This window comes from Salvelinus fontinalis, chromosome 36, assembly GCF_029448725.1.
Source record: "Salvelinus fontinalis isolate EN_2023a chromosome 36, ASM2944872v1, whole genome shotgun sequence".
Lineage (NCBI taxonomy): Eukaryota > Metazoa > Chordata > Actinopteri > Salmoniformes > Salmonidae > Salvelinus > Salvelinus fontinalis.
In genome coordinates this window covers 11,451,654-11,468,625 of record NC_074700.1, presented here as the reverse complement: position 1 = coordinate 11,468,625, position 16,972 = coordinate 11,451,654, and the positions used below count along the sequence as shown (strand labels likewise).

Here is a 16,972-nt window from a genome sequence, read left to right as displayed (position 1 = left end):
GGGGTTCAATCTTGCAACTTTATGGTTAACTAGTCCAATGCACCTGCCTCTCATTGCACTCCACGAGAAGACTGCCTGTTACGCGAATGCAGTAAGACGCCAAGGTAAGTTGCTAGCTAGCATTAAACTTATCTTATAAAAAACAATCAATCAAAACAACAATCAATCAAACATAATCACTAGTTAACTACACATGGTTGATGATATTACTAGTCTATCTAGCCTGTCCTGCGTCACATATAATCGATGCGGTGTACGGTCACAGATACACCACACGACCAAAAGTATGTGGACACCTGCTCGTCTAACATGTCATAGGTATTAATATGGAGCCCCCCCCCCCCCCCCTTCTTTGCTGCTATAACAGCCTTCACTCTTCTGGGGAAGCTTTCCACTAGATGTTGGAACATTGCTGTTGAGAGTTGCTTCCATTCAGCCACGAGAATTAGTGCGGTCCGGCACTGATGTTGAGCGATTAGGCCTGGCTTGTAGTCGGTGTTCCAGTTCATCCCAAAGGTGGTCGATAGGGTTGAAGTGATGGCTTTGTGCAGGCCAGTCAAGTTTTTCCACACCTTTCTCGACAAACCATTTCTGTACGGACCTCGCTTTCTGCACGGGGGCATTGTCATGCTGAAACAGGAAAGGGCCTTTACCCAAACTGTTGCCACAAAGTTGGAATCCCACGAAATCGTCTAGAATCTCATTGTAAACTCTAGCCTTAAGATTTCCCTTCACTGGAACTAAGGGGCCTAGCCTGAACCATGAAAGACACCCCCCCCCAGACCATTATTCTTCCGCCACCAAACTTTACAGTTGGCACCATGTATTGGGGCAGGTAGCATTCTCCTAGAATCCGCCAAACCCAGATTTGTCCGTCAGACTGCCATATCGTCCGTCAGACTCCAGAAAACGCGTTTCCACTGCTGCAGAGTCCAATTGCGGCGAGCTTTACAGCGCTCCAGCCGACACCTGGCATTGAGCATGGTGATCTTGGGCTGGTGTGTGGCTGCTCGGTCATGGAAACCCATTTCATGAAGCTCCCAACAAACAGTTTCTGTGCTGATGTTACTTCCAGAGACCGTTTGGAACTCGGTAGTGAGTGTCGCAACCGAGGACAGATGATTTTTACTGGCTTCAGCACTTGGCGGTCCCGTTCTGTGAGCTTGTGTGGCCTACCACTACCACTGCTCGTAGACATTTCCACTCCACAATAACAGCACGTACAGTTGACCAGGGCAGCTCTATCAGGGCAAGAATTTGACAAACTCATGTAAAGGTGGCATCCTATGCCACGTTGAAAGTCACTGAGCTGTTGAGTAAGGCCATCTTACTGCCAATGTTTGTCTAGGGAGATTGCATGCCTGTGTGCTTGATTTTATACACGTCAGCAACGAGTGTGGCTGAAATAGCCAAATCTACTAATTTGAAGGGGTGTCCACATACTCTTGTGTATTTAGTGTACATTGCGCTACGTTGCGGCTGGTTATGAGACATACATAATAGTACAAAAACCCACAAAATCTACCACACAAGGCAAAACATACCATTACACCATAGCCTACGTGTCAACAGTATCTTTGTTTATTTATATATATATATATATATATATATACTTTTTTTTGTTGTTGACCATATTCAATTATCATTGTAATTGTGCATACATTGATGTCAGACATGCACCCATCCCAATGCTCTTGCTGATGACTGGGATGAATGCAGGTGCACATTTCAGGAGCAGGACAAGACACACACTTTTTGACTGATGACTGATATACAAGGGCATGTACGTGATAGGCCTATCTGCCTTATGATTATGATGGTCATAATGCTTCTTGACAGTGTTATAAAGTGTATTTTCTTAGTCCAAGTAAAGTGACACAGGATGGTCATAATGTTTTTCTACAAGTTATTTAAAATATGATGAGAAAAATGACTAAAGAATTCATTACAACAACAGACAAGGATTTAAGAAATTAACTTTTAAAACGAAAGGTAACTAATTGGCAGGGAAAAAACTTGTTTCAATATGGTTTTCACACTACGTAGGTATAATAACCAGCCATACAAATTGTAATATATGTCACAACAGGTTTAAATATATAGGTCATGACTGTGTATTGACCATATTATGTCAGCTGTTATGACATTGTGACATGGTTATGACTGTGTTATAAAACTAGGTGTCAAGTAAAGTGTTACTAAGTTTTGCCTCTTTTGCAATATCGAAAAGGTGAGAGGCCCATACTCCGCTTCATGAGTTTCACTTGGTCCATTGTTTTTTAAAACAGCCAAATGTTTGACAGTTAGCTTCCTTAGTGCATGCTTGGCCTGCTAAGAGGAAATATATGCTAATGAAGGCTTCCAGTCAAAAGTGCATGTTTTAAGAACGATTGAATGACTACTTTTGTAAATATTACAATTCATATCTCCATGAAACGCCAGTACAAAAATAACCAGGCTTTCAATTAAACTCTCTCCCATGAGAACAAACCATGTTTATATACTTATTTAGACCCCTTTTTTATCGAAGTGGATTCATAAATCAAGTTGGGCTAATGCATTTACCTTGCTAATGTTTGAGGGCGGCGCAGCGCAGGCAAACATGTTAATTAAATTAGGCCAAACTCTAATCAAAGGGCAACCTGAGAGGCTATATCATCGCAATCAAGCCTAATGCTTAATGTCATTATTACAACAGTTAAAGAGGAGGAAAGAGACCCATATAAGTGGCCATGTGACTTGCATAGGCACTGCAATGGGTAAAAACACAAATTTAAATAAAAGTAAAAATGAAGTTTCTTCCAATTCTTTAGAATCGTTTGAAACTGTGTAGTGAATTCTGGGTAGTAAATTGCAGAACAGGATATTTAAAGATTTTTTTTTTACTACATACTTAATTGCGGGTTTATCACTGTCTTCTTATGTAACCTACCATACTTTGCTGGTTTCAGTGTTACACGGTTACCTAGTTATGCATTTAGAAGGAAATTCCCTTTAACACAGAAAAATATAATTGGTCCCAGGTGTTTTTGTTTCCAACTTGTAAAGCTGTTAAATGTAGATGAGTACAGAAAATTATCAAGTGGACACAATGTTTCACCTTAAACACTTTTTCCCCATTACTGTACCATGTGCTTTGGTAAACGTACACAGCTGCTCAAATATCTCTATAGTTCCATACATGTTTACCGTCACCATAGCAACAGGCTATTCTGAATGCTTCCTTCTGTTCGTACTGGACCATTATTGAATGTACTGTATTGAGAAGTGCATTATTCCTAGAGAGCTGCCTTTTGGACTTTCCCAAATCCATGGGGTCATGGGAGAGTCCAGGTACTATGGAGGGGGGAACAGGAGGTTTGGGGAGTGGCTCCTATGTGACCCTCCTATGCTGGGATGGGATTTGCAGTCCATTCTGCAGCATTGGTGTGTCCCACTGTGGGGAAAAGACAACAAGGGGTTTGGTATTCCCTACAGCCCCTGGCAACTGGTTCTCTCTCTCTCTCTCCCTTTCATTTTCTCTCGCTCTTTGTCTTTGTGTTGCTCCATTTCCCTTGCTCTCTCTCTCCCCCTCTTCCTCTATTTTTGTTACTTTCTTCACCCGCTCTCCTGTTTTCTTCTCATTGCTCTTTCTCCTTTCTCATTACTCCCTTAACCTCACACACCTCTCTCTGTCTGTCTGTCTCTGTCTCTCTCTCTCTCTCTCTCTCTCTCTCTCTCTCTGTCTCTCTCTGCCTCTGTCTGTCTCTCTGTCTGTCTCTCTCTCTCCGGTGTCTCGTCAAGTCTGAGATGCTGGCTCTCTAAGTGGAGGTAACTGGCCTGTAAACGGGCAGTGAGCTCTGTGATTGTGACCGTGGCATGGGCAGCCCGTGACCCGACATACTTGATCACCATGAACCTGGAGGGGCTGGAGATGATCGCGGTATTAGTGGTGGTGGTCCTACTTGTCAAGGTTCTGGAGCAGTTTGGACTTTTAGAGGCGGGTAACGACGGTAAGATAGAACCAAGACTTTGTTGTTTTGTCAGAGCACTAAAGTAGTTTTGAGGACCTTTTAGAACAAAGGTTGTCAGTTTGTCCGACCTGATTGAATGTAACTTTGTATTTGATATTCCACAGTTTGTAGAAACTGATTTATTTAGCTCTTTCACTACTCAAACTACAAACTATTCAACTTAATTGTGGACTTGTCTGGTTCCTTATTGATATCTTGATTTAAAGTTGAGTATAGCTCCTGTTGCAGACTAGAATTGTGTTTTCATAGCTATTTATGTACTTTTTATGCATCCTAAGAAATAGTCAACAGGTCAGGCATTCATCTTGTTAACATATTTGAATCTGTAGTTCCCTCTGCGGCAAATGCCTTTTGGCCATGACTGTGCTCTCTTAGCTATTTCATTTTCTATGACCACACTCCGTAAGTGTTACACTAAGATTTCTATTATTTTGCTAGCCATTCACATATCCAGTACAAAGTAGTCAAACTGTGAGAGGGTGAGAAATAGATAGTTGTAATATGCAACAACAGGTGAACCGAGATGGTGATTGGCAAGAGGGTCAAAACAATGCCCAGCTAACACATAATGTTCTGAGGACCATATGTGTCTTAGAGGTTGGGAAGAGAGTGGTTATTTTGCATACAACCTACCCACAACTTTCTGGGAGTGGTGCAGAATAGTTGCTTGGCTTTGGAACATTCTCAGCACATTTAAGGAACTTGACAAAAAAACAATTTTCTTGGATTTGATTGCTTTAATTGATTGCTTTAACGTACTGTTTCCTAAAATGTCAAACATGGTTACATTTCATTTAAATGTTGGTAATATTCTACGTGCAACATAAGACAAAAACAAATGACAAGGGTTTGAGGTAGGGGACTAACGAGTCTCCAAGAGGCCACACACCTCTCCAAAGTGTGTACAGTTCCGAAGTCATTTCAATGCCAAAAAATATCCTCCGGGCTGCTAGAGAAACCAATTTGTGAAGCACGTGCGCTAGTAAACAATGCTCCCTCAAGTGCTTGACACAGCCTATGACATCAGTTTAAGTGAATACTGGAGCTGACTGGGGACAAAAAAAAAGCCATTTCCAGAAACAAGTAGCCATTACTTCTCGGCCTGAAGTACGAGAATAAAACGAATTATCGGCTTGAAGGTAATTGTCTCTTTTATATGTGTAAATTATTTATTTGGGTAAAAGGCATGAACTTGACATTGCTAGCTGGCTTCATATACATATACACTGCTCAAAAAAATAAAGGGATGCAAAATGACCTCCAGCAGGCCACAAATGTGCATGTGTCTGCTCAAACCGTCAGAAACAGACTCCATGAGGGTGGTATGAGGGCCCGACGTCCACAGGTGGGGGTTGTGCTTACAGCCCAACACCGTGCAGGACGTTTGGCATTTGCCAGAGAACACCAAGATTGGCAAATTCGCCACTGGCGCCCTGTGCTCTTCACAGATGAAAGCAGGTTCACACTGAGCACATGTGACAGACGTGACAGAGTCTGGAGACGCCGTGGAGAACGTTCTGCTGCCTGCAACATCCTCCAGCATGACCGGTTTGGCGATGGGTCAGTCATGGTGTGGGGTGGCATTTCTTTGTGGGGCCGCACAGCCCTCCATGTGCTCGCCAGAGGTAGCCTGACTGCCATTAGGTACCGAGATGAGATCCTCAGACCCCTTGTGAGACCATATGCTGACACATGCACATTTGTGGCCTGCTGGAGGTCATTTTGCAGGGCTCTGGCAGTGCACCTCCTTGCACTGAGGTACCGGTCCTGCTGCTGGGTTGTTGCCCTCCTACGGCCTCCTGCACGTCTCCTGATGTACTGGCCTGTCTCCTGGTAGCGCCTGCATGCTCTGGACACTACGCTGACAGACACAGCAAACCTTTTTGCCACAGTTCGCATTGATGTGCCATCCTGGATGAACTGCACTACCTGAGCCACTTGTGTGGGTTGTAGACTCCGTCTCATGCTACCACTAGAGTGAGAGCACCGCCAGCATTCAAAAGTAACCAAAGCATCAGCCAGGAAGCATAGGAACTGAAAAGTGGTCTGTGGTCACCACCTGCAGAATCACTCCTGTTTTGGGGGGTGTCTTGCTAATTGCCTATAATTTCCACCTTTTGTCTATTCCATTTGCACAACAGCATGTGAAATTTATTGTCAATCAGTGTTGCTTCCTAAGTGGACAGTTTGATTTCACAGAAGTGTGATTGACTTGGAGTTACATTGTGTTGTTTAAGTGTTCCCTTTATTTTTTTGAGCAGTGTATTTGCTTGCTATCCATTTAATTGATAAAGTTGATTTAAAAAAAAAATGCCATTAGCAAGCAAGCTGGATTGAAAGCTAACGTTACCTAACTCAAACCATCAGTCTGAGTTCACCCTAGCTAGCTAAGTAGACTATAGCCAGGGTTCTCAAAAATTACTACACTGAGTGTACAAAACATTAGGAACACATGCTCTTTCCATGAGACTGACCAGATGAATCCATGTGAAAGCTATGATCCCTTATTGATGTCACTTTTTTAAATTAACTTCAGTCGGTCTTGATGACGGGCATGAGAGAGTTTTAAATAAGGATTTATAAGCCTTGAGACAATTGAGACATGGATTGTGTAAGTGTACCATTCAGAGGGTGAATGGGCAAGACAAAATATTTAAGTGCCTGTGAACAGGGTATGGTAGTAGGTGCCAGATGCACCGGTTTGAATGTTTCAGAACTGCAATGCTGCTGGGGTTTTCAAGCTCAGCAGTTTCCGTGTGTATCAAGAATGGTCCACCACCCAAAGGAAGTCCAGCCCACTTGACACAACTGTGGGAAGCATTGGAGTCAACATGGGCCAGAATCCCTTTGGAACGCTTTCAACACCTTGTAGAGTTCCTGCTCCGATGATTTGAGGCTGTTCTGAGGGCCAAAGGGGGTGCAACTCAATATTAGGAAGGTGTTCATAGTGTTTTGTACACTGTGTATATTTGCTAACGAAAGGCTAGTTACTTACTATTAAACACGTTTTGTCAAGCTACTTCGTTCCCCTGCCTGTTTAATGATGCCAACTTTTTCAGTCACCAACGCAAGAAAAATGCTGCTCTTGATTTTTTTGTATAATTTGGCTGCATAGGCCTGTGCACATTTACGTGAGTGTTTCATTAGTTTGCTAAGTTACTGACTAGGCTAATTATTATGTTGTTGGTGTTTTTGCGGCCCATATTCACAAAGCATCTCAGAGTAGGAGTACTGATTTTAGGATCATTTTTGCCTTTTTAGATAACAAAGAATATGATTACCTTGACAAGGGGAGCTGGTCCGAGAACACTATTCCTACTCTGAATACGTTTTGTGTATATGGGGCCGTGGAGAAAGCTGTTGCCCAATACCTTGGAACCGCAGTTGTTTCACCACAGGACCCTGGAGGTATTACAGTCAATGCTTATTAACTGAATATTGTATGTGAATTTCCAAATATCAATATGACACTAACAAAAGGGTTGAATAGTTCAGCAACATGTGCAGTGAATGCTAACATGGCTTTGGTGATGAAAGGTATACTACCGTTCAAAAGTTTGAGGTCACTTAGAAATGTCCTTGTTTTTGAAAGAAAATATATTTTTTTGTCCATTAAAGTAACAACAAATTGATCAGAAATACAGTGTAGACATTGTTAATGTTGTAAATGACTATTTACTTTTTGTTTTCTTCATTGTTGTTTCTTATTGTTGCATTGTCCAGAAGGAACCTGTAAGTAAGCATTTCTTTGGACGGTGTATACCATGTGTATGCTATACATACAGTGGGGCAAAAAAGTATTTAGTCAGCCACCAATTGTGCAAATTCTCCCACTTAAAAAGATGAGAGAGGCCTGTAATTTTCATCATAGGTACACTTCAACTATGACAGACAAAATGAGAATTTCTTTTTCAGAAAATCACATTGTAGGATCTTTAATGAATTTATTTGCAAATTATGGTGGAAAATAAGTATTTGGTCAATAACAAAAGTTTATCTCAATACTTTGTTATATACCCTTTGTTGGCAATGACAGAGGTCAAACGTTTTCTGTAAGTCTTCACAAGGTTTTCACACACTGTTGCTGGTATTTTGGCCCATTCCTCCATGCAGATCTCCTCTAGAGCAGTGATGTTTTGGTGCTGTTGCTGGGCAACACGGACTTTCAACTCCCTCCAAAGATTTTCTATAGGGTTGAGATCTGGAGAATGGCTAAGCCACTCCAGGACCTTGAAATGCTTCTTACGAAGCCACTCCTTCGTTGCCCGGACAGTGTGTTTGGGATCAGTGTCATGCTGAAAGACCCAGCCACGTTTCATCTTCAATGCCCTTGCATTGAAGATGAAACGTGGCTGTAAACTTCCGACTTCAACTGTATATAGATAGATAGATATATCTATTCAATGGAAACAGGATGCACCTGAGCTCAATTTTGAGTTTCATAGCAAAGGGTCTGAATACGTACAGTTGAAGTCGGAAGTTTACATACACCTTAGCCAAATACATTTAAACTCAGTTTTTCACAATTCCTGACATTTAATCCTAGTAAACATTCCCTGCCTTAGGTCAGTTAGATTCATCACTTTATTTTAAGAATGTCAAATGTCAGAATAATAGTAGAGAATCATTTATTAAAGCTTTCATTTCTTTCATCACATTCCCGGTGGGTCAGAAGTTTACATACACTCAATTCGTATTTGGTAGCATTGCCTTTAAATCGTTTAACTTGGGTGAAACGTTTCGGGTAGCCTCCCACAATAAGTTGGGTGACTTTTGGCCCATTCCTTCTGACAGAGCTGGTGTAACTGAGTCAGGTTTGTAGGCCTCCTTGCTCGCACACACTTTTTCAGTTCTGCCCACAAATTTTCTACAGGATTGAGGTCAGGGATTTGTGATGGCCACTCTAATACCTTGACTTTATTGTCCTTAAGCCATTTTGCCACAACTTTGGAAGTATGCTTGGGGTCATTGTGTAACCGATGTGAAATGGCTAGCTAGTTAGCGGTGGTGCGCGCTAATAGCGTTTCAATCGGTGACGTCACTCGCTTTAAGACCTTGAAGTAGTGGTTCCCCTTGCTCTGCAAGGGCCGCAGCTTTTGTGGAGCGATGGGTAACGATGCTTCGTGGGTGACTATTGTTGATGTGTGCAGAGGGTCCCTGGTTCGCGCCCCATTTGCGACCAAGCTTTAACTTCCTGACTGATGTCTTGAGATGTTGCTTCAATGTATCCACATAATTTTCCTCCCTCATGATGCTATCTATTTTGTGAAGTGCACAAGTCCCTCCTGCAGCAAAGCACCCCCACAACATGATTCTGCCACCCCCGCGCTTCACAGTTGGGATGGTGTTCTTCGGCTTGCAAGGCTCCCCCTTTTTCCTCCAAACATAACGATGGTCATTATGGCCAAACAGTTCTATTTTTGTTGGACATTTCTCCAAAAAGTACGATCTTCATCCCCATGTGCAGTTGCAAACCGTAGTCTGGCTTTTTCCTGGCGGTTTTGGAGCAGTGGCTTCTTCCTTGCTGAGTGGCCTTTCAGATTATGTTGATATAGGACTTGTTTTACTGTGGATATAGATACTTTTGTACCCGTTTCCTCCAGCATCTTCACAAGGTCATTTGCTGTTGTTCTGGGATTGATTTTCACTTTTCGCACCAAAGTACGTTCATCTCTAGGAGACAGAACGCGTCTCCTTCCTGAGCGGTATGACGGCTGCGTGGTCCCATGGTGTTTATACTTGTGTACTATTGTTTGTACAGATGAATGTGGTACCTTCAGGCATTTGGAAATTGCTCCCAAGGATGAACCAGACCAGGCATTGGGCGTTTAGGCCTGGCTCGCAGGTGGCTTTCCAATTCATTCCAAAGGTGTTCGATGGGGTTGAGGTCAGTGCTTCCACATCGATCTTGACAAACCATTTCTGTATGGACTTCGCTTTGTGCACGGGGGCATTGTTATTTTTGTTTTACTTATTTTTTTGTACTTTAGTTTATTTAGTAAATATTTTCTTAACCAACAATGCATTTTTTAGAAAATACAGTCAAGGGTTTTTATTAAGTAAGCATTTCATGGTAAGGTCTACCTACACCTGTTGTATTCAGCGCATGTGACAAATACAATTATATTTTATTTGATTGTCATGCTGAAACAGGAAAGGGCTTTCCCCAAACTGTTGGCACCAAGTTGGAAGTTCATAATTGTCTAGAATATCGTTGTATGCTGTAGCTTTAAGATTTCCCTTCATTGGAACTACCATGAAAATCAGCCCCAGACCAATATTCCTCCTCCAACCAAACCTACAGTTGGCACTGTGCATTCGGAAAGGTAGCGTTCTCCTGACATCCGCCAAACCCAGATTCGTCCGTCGGCCTGCCAGATGGTGATGTGTGATTCATCACTTCATGGTTGAGCCGTTGTTGCTCCTAGACGTTTCCACTTCATAATAACAGCTGATACAGTTGACCAGGGCAGCTCTAGCAGGGCAGAAATTTGAGAAACTGACTTGTTGGAAAGGTGGCATCCTATGACGGTGCCACGTTGAAAGTCACTCAGCTCTTCTGTAAAGCCATTCTACGGACAATGTTTGTCTATGGAGATTGCATGGCGGTGTGCACAATTTTATACACTTGTCAGCAACGGGTGTGGCTGAAATAGTTGATTTCACTCATTTAAGGTGTCCACATACTTTTGTATATATTGTGTATATATCACGAAAGCAACAATAACATCCGTCCGATAGAGTTGAGTCTTAAGGCCAGCTTTAAAAGCCCCAACAGTCTGAACAGCCCTGAGATTATCAGGGAGTTTCATAGGCGTGGTACATGGGAAGAAAAGGCACGATCCCCCATTGTGTGGAGCGTGGTCCTTGGGGCATGGAGCAGTTTGATCAGTTTGGCGTGGCTTGAACGTAGGCTGCGGGGAGGTTCATAGGGGGAGAGTAGGTCTGACAGGTAGTCGGGTCCTACTCTAAAAAGATTTTTAAGGAAGTGCAAATTTTACAGTTCATCATTTAGTTTTGTAACAAACCATCTGTCTATCTGACCATCTATCCTGAGCTCAACAAACTTGATTATTCATTTTTAATAACGCAAGTAAACATTGTGAGGGGTGCAGCCAAGATGACATGCGTTTTTAAGTTGTCACTAAATCAATTAGCCTTAAACCTATAATGGCATTCTAATTGCAGACCGCTTGCTTAGTCATAGCGACTAGTGACATTGTGTGATGTTCTTGTTTTGTGACTGAAAGTTGTTACCGGAGAAACTTTTCACTCTGCAGTGATTCACTAATCACCATGGCAGCGCCATTCACAGCCCTTCACTATTCTCTGACGTCATTGTCATCATGGTAGCACAATGGCAAGCTGTCATTATCGTATGAAAGCAGACATCAGTATAGTATTTGTTTTCTTTCAAATACGTAAGCCATAAGATTTAGCCTGCCTGGAGTGCCAGAGTCCATTGCTTACATTGCTTGTGTTTGCTCTGAAGTATATGATTGATTGTTTTTTTTTAAGGCCGAACCCATTTGGATATAAAAACAAACCTCAGACACTATATGGTGTGCCTAGTCAAAACGTGATAACTTGGAGTGTATTCACAGGAACCAAATGGAACTAAAAATAACGAAATGTTTGTCCTACAGTAACTCTCGTTTCCGTTGAAAAGGGTTGCGCTCTTGTCGTGAATACACCCCTGGTTTCCATGAAAAGTGATAACATTCTTGTTGTGCAGAAAGAATATGGATTAATTCTAAGATCTGCCACAGGAGGGAGCCATAGGCTGTTTTTTTTACCCCTTGACAGACCTGTTTGCTGATGGAATATGAACTGCTGCAGTCTGGGCCTTTTGAAGAGGAAAGGCAAACACAATGGCAACCACTAGACAACCTCTGCTCAGTGTTTTTATGTTATAGCAATTACTGAAAAGCAGTTGAAAAATAAATACTTCCGAGTGGATAAATTAGCGTATCAATAAATAACCATCCAAAAGCATATGTGAGTGAGAGGTTTTGTTGCTTTATTCATGAGTTTCATATTTTTTTGCACCCTTCTGGGTGCTTAAATGGACTATTCTATACAACATTTCCAAGCTGTTAAAACAGCTTTTAGAACAAATTACCGCTTTTTTATGAGTATTCAACTCATGGAACTGTTTTTCAAAACCTATATTGTTTTGCGAAAATAAAAAAACAAGCATTACATTCTGCTTATGATCTAGCGTTAAGTTATTTGTCAGTATATTATTCATATTAAAGTTCTCCTCTGCACCTTTTTATTACATTCTGATTGAATTAACTGGGTATAGCTGAATACAGACCAAAGGCAAATCTACAAACTGTACAATTTATCATATTTCTAATGGCTTGGAATATCAGATGTGGAATAGCAGGCATGTTGTCACTAAAGGGAGCTCTACATTGAATTATGCCTGAGTAGGCAGTCTTTCCACAGGCATTAGTTGTACAGGACCATGCATCACGGTGCAAGTGGGAGCCACATTAAGTCGATGCAATTTGTTCATCCGCGTATTCGCTCTCCTGTAATTTGTTTTATGTTGCTTACATACACCTTTTTAATAGAGGAGATGGGAGTCTCCATGTTAGTGTTTTGGAAACACATAACACATTTTTCTATGAGATTAAATCCCCCCGACTCAGAAAACCATTCCGCTTCAGAGCAGACACAGAGCAGTGACTATTCAATAGACATAGTACTCACCCAAGTGATTGACACCAGCTGATGATGAAGCTAATTACCTATATCCCGAAAAGGACCAAGTCAAAAAAAGGACAATGTAAAATAACCGATTGAAACTTCCACTTTGAGCTCTTGAATTTAAAAAAGTAGGTTGAGCCTACTTACCAAACGATTTACGAGGCAGAAGTTTTGCAGAGGTAGTAAGTCTCTGCAAAGTCATCCCTTTTTACACCAGGTCAAACAGGCTTATGGAGATGACTTTTAATGGCTTTGTTTAATAATCTGTTCCTGTCTGTATTGGCCTGGACACACTCCCGGTGTAGGAATGATTTTATGACAGTCATTCTTTTTTAAACTTGGCTAAGGGGGATACTCTATTTTACATCTCTTTGTTCAGCCCAATTAGTTGGATCTGTTCACTGCTCCGTGAACGGAGTCGCTTTCACATTTTAAAAGAGCACTTTTAGAGCAGGTCATGGGTCATACCGGACTTCGAAAGGGCCCGTCGTCCTTGAACTGAGACATCTTGTCTTCTACTGTCTCACATCTTTAAAATCATTAGTCCTGTATATTCCTCACATTCCTGCAAACTATGGGTCGTTGAAATATTTCATTTGCACTCTTGCCTGTGCGCATCTTTTCCCCATATTTTATTATCACTTTAAAAGCTATTCATAAATGTCAGAGATTCTAATACACAACATGCAAAGTCAGTGTATCTTGTCACAAGCATGAAAAACATACAGTAATTTACAGATCTGTTGTTTCCATGGTGATTAATGATCAGAAGGGCTTAATTAATTGACTTTGACATTGACTCTCCCAATGTTGGAAATGTAGTGTATGCTGGTGTGTAGCCTCGCACAGCATGTTTTATGCAGCTAAGTGCTTCACTTCTGGCTGTTGTATTATCGTAATTGGTTTTGTGTTTTCAACACCCCCCAAAACATGCCTTGAATGTGTAATTTCAACATTTCTACCATCACAAGAAATACAGAATCCGCAAATGTTCCATCCTCTTCAGCAGAATAGCCTAGCTTTATAAAACAATGTTTATTGATGAATGTGCTTTATCTGGTTTGTAATAAGACGGGACCTTTTTCAGTTCGAGTGTTCTTTTTACATTTCCCTCCGCTCCATAAGTGGAAATCAGTTTACCCCACATGCTGACTTCTATCTGTATTAGCTATCCCTTTAAGTTCCTTTTTTATTATCTACGGGCAGTCACTATCCATTTCTCTCGGACTCTTCGACCTACTCGATGTGCTCAGTTTTTTTTTGTGTGTGTGTGTGTGTGTGTGGGGGGGGGGGGGGGGGGGGGTGCTGTCTGCTGCCGACGATATCTGATCCATTTTGCAAATCTGCACAGATGGCCCCTGAAAATGCTGTGCCGGCATCAACTGCTTTATGACAAGGGATGTCTCCACACAATTAACTGGGATTATGTGAGAAAGAAAATATCCTGAAATATAGAGTGGTGGAACATTATTAAAACCAAAGCGATATTCCCTTTGGGGATGGCTGTATCCCTTGGGAGGTTAAATGGAAGAGAGTACTTGATAAAAGAATGAAGGTTCATGTTCACTTCCGATGTGATTTCTCTACTCAACCCAATTAGAAACAAGAATCTGTAGGGGATTTATTATAATATTCCCGGTAATTAAAATAAGACACTTTATATTGGCTCTGGGCCTAAATGTTCTAGGAAATGATGCAATCAATGAGCTGCCCATCCCTGGGCTGGACATAATACCCACCGTTTGTAGACACTGGTGTGTGCATCATGTCAGTGTTGGACATCTGCACATTCAGCATTACCCGATCACTTGCACCCGACCACTATTAATGCCTTCTTGAAAGCATCTAGCCATTTAGGTCTTGAAACCATAAATCTGAAAAGTTTTACAGTGATCAACAGTGGTCTAAAGTTCTTCAGTAAAAATACTTTAAAATACTACTTCAGTAGGTTTTTGGGGCATCTGTGATTTTACTTTACTACATTCCTAAAGAAAATGATGTACATTTTCCCTGACACCCAGAAGTACTCGATCCATTTTAAATGCATAGCAGAACAGGAAAATGGTCCAATTACCACACTTATCAAGAGGACATCCCTGGTCCTCCCTACAGCCTCTGATCTGGCGGACTCACTGTTTGTAAATGTCTGAGTGTTGTTGTGGGTGCCTGTCTATCCGCACTTAAATGGTGCCGTCTGGTTTGCTTAATATAAGGATTTTTCTATTATTTTCTACTTTTACTTTTGATATTTAAGTATATTTTAGCAATTACATTTACTTTTGATACTTAAGTGTATTTAAAACCAAATAGTTTTAGACTTTTTTACTCAAGTAGTATTTTACTGGTTGACTTTTACTTGAGTCATGTTAATTAAGGGATCTTTACTCAAGTATGACTATTGGGTACTTTTCCCACCGCTGGTTGATCACCAGGATGGTCTGAGACCAGTCACCTGGACAGCTGATGAAACTGTGTGTTTGCACAACCAAAGAATGTCTGCGCAAATTGTCAGAAACCGTCTAATGGAAGCTCACCTGCGTGCTTGTCGTCCTCACCAGGGTCTGGATCTGACTGCAGTTAGTCTTCGTAACCAGTGGACATTTTCTCCCTCCACATTCTCAGCAAATAGATCCTTAATACATTACTACAGATCACACTGTAATTAAATCACTAAAAAGAAAGGGGGAAAAGGTCCCACTTTTCCTATTTCATGAATCATGACTGGATTTTGTGGATTTTGCAATTGACCCGTTTCAATTGTGGTACTGTGATGTCAAAGTGTACTCACCCACTGTGATTGGAGGAAAAGCTTTGGAAGCCGTACATATTTGTCTCAAATGTTAGTGGCGCTTAGACCGATCAATTTGACATGTGGGGCGCTCCTCCACTTTTTTTGTTGACTTTTTCCAAAGGCTTTTTGTAAGCTATTTATATACTGAACTAAAATATAAACGCAACATGTAAACTGTTGGTTGCATGTTTCATGGGCTGAAATAAAAGATCCCAGAAATGTTACACACAAAAAGCTTATTTCTCTCAAATGTTGTGCAGAAATGTGTTTACATCCCTGTTAGTGAGCATTTGTCCTTTGCCAAGGTAATCCATCCACCTGACAGGTGTGGCATATCAAGAAGCTGATTAAACAGCATTATCATTACACAGGTGCACCTTGTGCTGGGGACAGAAGGCCACTAAAATGTGCAGTTTGTCACACAACACAATGCCACAGATGTCTCAAGTTTTGAGGCAGCAAGCAGTTTGGCATGCTGACTGCAGGAATGTCCACCAGAGCTGTTGCCAGATAATTTAATGTTAATTTCTCTACCATAAGCCGCCTCCAATACCATTTTAGAGAATATGGCAGTACGTCCATCAGGCCTCACTTCCTCAGACCATATGTATCCACGCCAGCCCAGGACAACCACATCCGGCTTCTTCACCTGCAGGATGGTCTGAGACCAGCCACCTGGACAGCCACCTGTGTTTGCACAACCACAGAATGTCTGCACAAACTGTCAGAAACCGTCTCAGGGAAGCTCATCTGCGTGCTTGTCATCCTCACCAGGATCTGGATCTGACTGCAGTTCGTCTTGGTATCCAACTTCAGTTGGCAAATGCTCACCTTCGATGGCCACTGGCACACTGGAGAAGTGTGCTCTTCCACGATTAATCCCAGTTTCAACTATACGGGGATGATTGCAGACACGCTGTATGGCATCGTGTGGGCGAGCGGTTTGCTGTTAATGTTGTGAACAGAGTGCCCCATGGTGGGGTTATGGTATGGGCAGGCAAAACCTACGGACAACGAACACAATTGCATTTTATCGTTGGCAATTTGAATGCACAGAGAACATGACGAGCCCCTGAGACCCATTGTCGTGCCATTCATCCGCCGCCATCACCTCATGTTTCAGCATGATAATGCACAGTTCCATGTCACAAGGATCAGTACACAATTCCTGGAAGCTGAAAATGTCCCAGTTCTTCCATGACCTGCATAGTCACCTGACATGTCACCCACTGAACATGTTTGGTATGCTCTGAATCAACATGTACGACGGCGTGTTTCAGTTCCCGCCATTGTCCAGCAACTTTGCACAGCCATTGAAGAGGAGTGGGACAACATTTCACAGGACACAATTAACAGCCCGATCAGCTCTATGCGAAGGAGATGTTGCGCTGCATGAGGCAAATGGTGATCACACCAGATACTGACTGGTTTTCTGATCCACTCCCCTACT

At 41.9% G+C, this 16,972-nt stretch overlaps 1 protein-coding gene across 4 annotated transcripts in view; it reads left to right on the top strand.

Annotated features, from left to right (window-relative positions):
* The window catches only part of kcnip4a (potassium voltage-gated channel interacting protein 4a), a 283,290-nt gene that overhangs the window by 197,547 nt on the left and 68,771 nt on the right, over positions 1–16,972 (top strand). Inside the window, exon 1 of one of the 4 annotated variants that reach the window (XM_055900698.1) lies at positions 3,515–3,992. The exons of the other annotated variants lie outside the window; for them this stretch is intronic. Coding sequence (XP_055756673.1) covers positions 3,893–3,992 — 100 coding nt within the window. The 5' untranslated portion in view covers positions 3,515–3,892. Of the gene's footprint in view, positions 1–3,514; positions 3,993–16,972 lie in introns of those variants that run through there. 4 annotated transcript variants of the gene reach the window in all.